The sequence below is a fragment of the Lycium ferocissimum genome, chromosome 12 (genome assembly GCF_029784015.1).
Source record: "Lycium ferocissimum isolate CSIRO_LF1 chromosome 12, AGI_CSIRO_Lferr_CH_V1, whole genome shotgun sequence".
Lineage (NCBI taxonomy): Eukaryota > Viridiplantae > Streptophyta > Magnoliopsida > Solanales > Solanaceae > Lycium > Lycium ferocissimum.
Window position 1 is genome coordinate 29,504,245 of NC_081353.1, and position 7,319 is coordinate 29,511,563.

The following is a 7,319-nucleotide window of genomic DNA, read 5'->3' on the forward strand; positions in this document are numbered from 1 at the left end:
AAGTTAAACAACTAAATTTAGTTTGCCAAATAAAATGTGTAATGAGTTATATTTTGATGTTATAAGGTACAAACATGTAATATATTCATATGTTATCTAACGAAGATAGTGTTCTGGATTTATGTTCCCTTTGACGACTCGGATGCTCTGACTTGACCGGACATAATATTTTTTTTTTTTTTTTTGTGATTTGATTAGAAAAGCGAGAGACTTAAGCCTAGGGGTGTCAATGGTACGGTTCGGGCGGTTATTTTATAAAATTTATATCGTACCAATTTTTCGGTTATTTCATTTTGTAGAACCAAAATTAGACTTTTCGAAACCGTCCCATCATGTCGGTTTCTCTTCGGTATCGGTACGATTTGGTTAATTTTTGATTTTTTTTTTTTAAAAAAAAGAATATCATGTTATAGTCACTAGTAAAAGTTAAAGACACAATATCATATATACTTCTATAGGAGTTTGACAAACACTCTCTAGATATTTTTACTAATTAAAAGGTAATGAATCAAGAAAACATGAAAGACGACAACAATAGAGATTGATCCTACTATTCTATGGTTGCGTAAAATAATGTTAAGCAAAAACAAAAAATATGTTTTAGATCGCACAAGGGGGAAAAAATCAATCGAGATGAGACTCAAGAACTAAGACTACTAAGCAACAAGAGAAGTTAAAATCATACGAGAGGAAAGATATCTAATACTTTGTAACTTTCTATCTAAGATCGTTGTAATACCTTGTAGCTTACTAGTTACTACTCGAGATGCAAGAACTAATTTATTTTCAATAGGAGTAATATAATAGGCTTCACAGTTGGAACTTTAAGTGTTAATTACGTTGCCGGCTTTTAGTCATTTTCATCATCCCAAACCCAAGTCGAACATTTTAATATTTTATTATATTTAAATTTAATATGTAAAATATATTTTGCATATATAAACTTATTCGGTTCGGTTCGGTATTTTTTCGGTTTATTTTTATAAAACTAAAAACCTACCTAATTATTCGGTACGGTTATAAATTTATACAAAAATCCTCAATTTTATTAAAAGAAACCTAAAAATCGGTTCGGTTCGGTTCGGTACGGTTCGGTCGGTTAAATCAATTTTTTGAAAATCATTGACACCCCTACTTAAACCGATAACATGTATGATCAAATGACATAATATAGTAAGCAATCATAAATGTGCAGCTATTACAAATTTTGTGATACAGTAATCATAGTAACTTGTTAAAATATAACACTAAATTAAGTCTATTCATCTCAGTCAGGGCTGTTGCTATCGGTTGTACTCAAACACGAGGGGTTCCATAAGTAGTTGCGATCATGCACACTTTTTTTCTTCTTTCGTTGGAAACAAAATTATCAGAAGGATAAAAGAGGTAGAATAAAATCAAAGTTGCTAAAATTGTTTGAGATACGCGAAAAATTGACCCGGACAACACAATGATGTAACAAAAAGAGGATGAACATAGTATCAAAATTCTCAATAGTATTTTATAATTGATCATCAAGGACACATTATGTCAGAGGCTAAATAGGTCTGTTTAGTTAAGCCTCATACATATTTAATAATATTGAAAAATAAGAAAAACAAATATTGATTTATGAGAGTTTATAACTGGGAGGACATGGCTTTACGCAATAGCATTGGCTTTTATCGCATGTTCCATATTGATAACCCTCATTTTTGCAAGCGGTAGTACACTTTTCAAGAAAGGTGGCGGTTCTACACATGGTCCCTTGAATGTCTTGCTTAAATCTTGACAAATTGCTGCCTCTGTCATACCCAAAAAGAAAAAGAAAAATAGAAGTAAGAATTAAAGAAATAAATGAAGGATAGTTGCAGTAAGCTGACGGTTCATTAAATAAGATTGTAACATACAAAATCTTTTAAATAGAATGGAATTGATGTAGATGATCCATAAAAGATCTTTTTTTCGATTTAACAATCTGGTATTAGGAATTTACTATTTGACTAATTTATATTCGCATCGAGCAAGACTCATTTAATGAGGAAACGCTCTATAGCTACCAAAAGCAATTATTCATTAAGATTTGAACTGCAAGCCCATATAAAAAAGAAGTTCAAGCCAATGAATTAGAAATTATGAGACTTCTTAACAAATTTTTTTTGCTAACCATTCTTGATTTGTAAGTAAAAGCCTAACAACAAAAGAGATACCTGCATTGCCCATGAAAAACAACACCATAAGAAACACAACTTTAAACAAAGGCGAAGAATGTTCCATCATTTTTGTTATCTATTCAATAATTCAAAAGGTATTTTTGATAATGAAAAGGATGAGATACCATGCTTATCTTACTAGTGTTAATGATTCATTACTATTTAATGACTTTCTCTTTAATTATCTAGATAGTGAATTTTCTTACTATATAGTGAGATTTCATCCCTTTAATTATTGATATTAATTGTTACTATTTAATGAATTTCTCTTTAGTTATCTAGATAGTTGATTTTCTTACTATCTAATGAGATTTCTTCCATTTAATTATCTAGATATTGTTACTATATAATGAGATTCTTCCATTTTTCACTTTCCTTTTTTAAAAAAACCAAAAAAGTATAAAGCCTAATGCAACACTTTGCACTCACACAGCCATAATTTCAGTTATATCCGCACATCTAATATTTTTTGTGACAATATTTATACACCTTTATACATTACTATATAGTATTTATGGACATATATACATAATGTCGACCTTCTATAAAAGTTTGTAACACGTCGCTCACTACAAATTTTATAGTCAACCTACTTAGACTATTTCCAATGGGTCATTGGCACTTACGTCCTAATTTGTGTTGGTCTTTAATTTTTGCCCCTCATAAGAAGTAACCTTTTCGCCGAGCATAAATTTATATTTTCGCATCATAAAATTCCACAAGTTATGCCCCGGGCCCTTAAAAAACTTTTGCCCCACTAGGCATGAGTTCGATTTTAAAGCCAAAAATAAAGATCAACCATTGAAGGATAAAAATTAAAGGCCAACCCATTTAAAGGGAAAATCGTGCAATTTTTTCATTTCCAAAAAGTCTAACCAAATTCAAATGACTTCAAATTGTAGACATGGTATTTTGAATTGTTAACTATTGTAAATTTTAGTACTTTTTATGTAGTTTTTCAAATATGCAAATTTTATTTTTAAAAAACTTAAAAATATGTCCGAATTCACCTTCAAAATTAAAGATTTGACTCTTGAAAACCGAACATTACCGCGTAAATTGAGAGAAGGGGTTTACTGAGATTTTATCCCTTTAATTACCTGGGTATTGTTACTATTTAATGAGATTTCATCCCTATTTCTGGATATTGTTGAAATCGACATAGGTGAAGCAATTTTTTACATTCTCTAGTTTATACTGGGTACCATTTCAGTTATTCCATTTTTACTTTTTTTATGTTGTCCCTCGAAAAATGTAGCGCATAATGCAACACTTTACACCCACATAGCCATATTTTCAGTTTTTATTTTTTTTTATTTTTTTTATTTTTTACCACTCCCCAGAAACTCCCCATTTTTGCTTCCTTGGAGACTGATACGCCCAAATTACACCTTTAATATTAGGAGTAAGCGGTCGTTGTCAAATATAGAACCCAACAAGGTTGGGGTCGAATCCCACAGAGAATACAATGAAGAAATATACTTGCTAAGTGTAACGCTCGACTATTAGTCTATATTTCAAGGGAAAGGGGAATATAATACTGATTGGTTTTGAGGTTGATCATTAATTCAACGCTTTGTTGTTATAAAATGTAACTATTGGTAAAATGGACTAAGGTTGTGGTTCCAATGGAAAATAATGCGCTTGGGTATCAAATCAACTTATTTATATGCATAGATGTAATAGACCATGGGTTACTTAATTCTTATTAAAAGTCTTCCAATCAAATTAGTAAATTTCATCACTAAGCTTTTCTAAGCCTTAGAATATTACACATGAGAAGACCCATTTAGTCTCAAATAGCTTTTCTATTCTTAGCTCATGCTATTAGATGGGTATAAGAACCCCAAATTATTACTATTAACTCTTTTCCTAACTTACACTCTCTTTTCCAAGCAAAGTGTGAGTATTTACGCACAAATAATGTTTGCAACCATTAAAAGACATTAAAGCTTGAAGAGTTAATAGAAAACATCTTTAACATATAAAATAGAGTTTGAATATGAAACCCAATCACATAACTAACACATTAGGTCCCACAACCTTAGTTAAATGGTTTAGCTACTCATCTTCATTAAATACAAAACAATAGTAAAGAGAATATTCATAAAGCTTACAATGATTAATGGAAGAAGACGACAAAAAGTGAAAGAATCTTCTGTATAGCCACAACAACCAATATTCAATGTTCTCTATGCTAAAAGACACAATAAATTTGTCTAAGGAATATTCAATGAATGTTCACAAAAACATAGAACTAGTATTTATAGAAGGAGGACGAAAAGTTCATGTTTGGCATTAAATGATGACTTGCGGACCGAGTATGCGGTCCCAAGAGGAGTATGCGACCGCATACTGGCTACATCCTCCGTTCGTCGAACTTCTTCATGCTGCCGCAAGTTGAGTTTGCGGTGCCGCATGTTCTTCGCGAACTTGTGCATTTTGCTCCACTCACTAGTTGTTCTGAGGTGGAATATGCGGCAGCATAACTGAGTTTACGATACCGTATACACGTTGCATACTGCTGCATTTTGACAACCTCTCTGGAAATTCTCTGTCCTTAGTATGCGGCCGCAATTCGCACTTGCGGTGCCGCAGAGTGCTCTCATATTCAGCTCTTTTCCTCTTTTTATACCATTTTGTTCCTTTGTGCCCTTGACTCACAAAACCTGAAAACACATAACAACCTAATAGAAATATAGAAAAATACTCGAAAAGACTCCTAAAAAAGCATAAGTACTAGTGGATGGAAAAAGCCTAAAATCCACAACTTATCAGTGACTCAAACCCACAACCTTAGGATTCGAGTTGGCGAGTGTTTACCACTTGAGCAGCCCCTTGTATAAAAGTGTAAAACGCGTCGCTATCTACAGAGAGGATTTTCTATTTCTCTGCTATTTTCAATTGCAAGTCTTGTTCAAAACCAGTCCAACTCTCCACCAAATGACTTCAAGTTTTGTAGATAACCTCCTTAGACTATTTCCAACAAGCCTAACCACATCTCCTTCAAATGACTTCAAATTTGTTGACATCCTCCTTAGACTAAGTATCTAAAAATAAAGCTTTTCTAATATGGCCCTCACCCCTACTGTTGCTCGAATATTACAGATACATGCAATTTCTCTCGCTAGGCTCTCTACATTTCATTCTTGTACCTCAAAAATTCTCGTATTCATTTCATTCCAAATAGCATAGTTGAATTCTGCATAGATCATCCTAAGAAGTCTGGCTTGGGGTCTTCTTCCTTTGGCATTTCGTAGCAGCCACTGTTGATGTTGATCCCAGTCACTCTATCGTGCATCTCTGTTCTGAATCCATCGGATAAGTCTGTCCCATAATCTGCCAAAGATAAGGATAATCCCAAAACAAGTGCTCCTTAGATTCATCTTGTTGTTGGCACATCTTCATGTTGTTGTTGGCACATCCATATGTGGGATTGACATTGCATCCCCATTTGACAAGCTTATCAGCAGTATTTAAGTTTCCACGTAGTAACACCCAAAGGGTGAATATGGCCTTTTGTCGTGCTTCGTTAGTGACTAGCAGGAAGCTCTATTCCACCCTTTGATGCACCCCAAGTAGCTGTAAATAAATATGCCTAATCCAGCTCCTAGCTCCCTTTGGTATGCCTTGGATCTGACTCAAGCAACCTCTGGATTCGATTATTTTCCTCACCATCCAACTTGCTTGTTGTGGTATAGGAATGTCATTCACTTGTCGTCCCTTGATGTAGTAAGAGTGAATCCATTGTATCCACAATTTGTCTTCTTTATGCTCCAAATTCCCGTAGACTTTAGCAATGGTAGTCTTATTCCAGATTTTGGGATTAGTGAGCTTGAATCCCCCAGCAGCCAGTTGTAGACACATTCTTTCCCATGAGATCAGGGCTCTTTTAGTGATCATATTAGCCCCAGACCAGATATAACTTCGACAGTAGGCTTTGATGGTTTTGAGCACCTTAGCTGGTAGCATAAAAATTTGAGCCCAGTATGATTGAACTCCAAACAACGTTTTTATAAGTTGTGCCCTACCTGCATAAGATAAAGTTTTGGCTGTCCAAGAGGAAAACTTTGAAACAATCTTTTCAATTAAAGTTTACCAGTGAACTAGAGATAGTTGCTTGGATGCCAATGGAATCCCCAAGTATCTAAACGGTATATATCTGAGAATAACCTAACTGTTGCAAGATTATTGTCCTGATAGAAATATCTACACCTCCAAAATAAGCACTACTCTTTGCCATTTTGGCTTGAAGCCCTGAAGTTTTGGTGAAGAGTACAAATCTATCATGTAGAAGCCCCACTGCTTTAGGATCACCTCTAGAAAAAAAGAAGTAAATCATCATAATTTTCAGCTTTGAACATTTTAGGTGATGTTTAAATTCTTTCTTTGAACTGGGATCAGTTAGGTGTCTGCTAAGATACTCCATCGCAATTGCAAAGAGAAACGGGGACATTGGGTCACCCTGTCTCAACCCTCTTGAAGCCTGAAAAGATTCAGTTGTAATTCCATTTATCACAATGGACTAACTCACTATTTTTACACATTCCCTAACCCAATAGAAAAACCTTGCTGGGAACCCCAAATCTTCCATCACTTGCTCAATATAAATCCACTCAACAGAGTCGTCGCTTTTTGGAGATCCACTTTTATCATAAACCTGGGAGACACATTTTTTCTTGAATAAGTTTTCACCAATTCATGAGCCAATATCACATTATCAGAGGCCCTTTTACTAGGAATAAATCCTGCTTGAGTATTGCTAATAATAGAAGCTATAATCTTTTGGATTCTGGAAGCTAGTACTTTAGCTATCATTTTGTACAATATTATGCAACAAGCTATAGGTCAAAACTCCTTTATTGTATCTGGATTAGGCACCTTAGGAATCAAACTGATAGTAATACAATTAATTGCTTTATAGGTCAAACCCCTGTTGAAGAAATCTTTGACAGCTTCACATACTTCTTTTTTGATTACTTTCCATCCCTTATTGAAAAACAATGCATTATAACCATCCACCCTGGGGCTTTGGCGTCCCCTATAGCACACAATCCATCATAGATTTCTTGAATAGACAGAGCCTTGGGAAAATGCAAATGGGGCAAGTTGTTACGATGTATGGAG

The 7,319-nt window shown here is 34.2% G+C and overlaps 1 protein-coding gene across 1 annotated transcript; it reads right to left on the reverse strand.

The window, feature by feature from the left end:
• Window positions 1–4,646: 4,646 nt before the first annotated feature.
• On the reverse strand, window positions 4,647–7,010 carry LOC132039182 (uncharacterized). The gene is made up of 5 exons (XM_059429722.1): window positions 6,909–7,010; window positions 6,727–6,852; window positions 6,366–6,678; window positions 5,843–6,223; window positions 4,647–4,861 (listed from the first exon to the last, which is right to left on the reverse strand). Exons 1-5 carry the CDS (start codon window positions 7,008–7,010, stop codon window positions 4,647–4,649), a joined length of 1,137 nt encoding a protein of 378 aa, XP_059285705.1.
• Window positions 7,011–7,319: the final 309 nt, after the last annotated feature.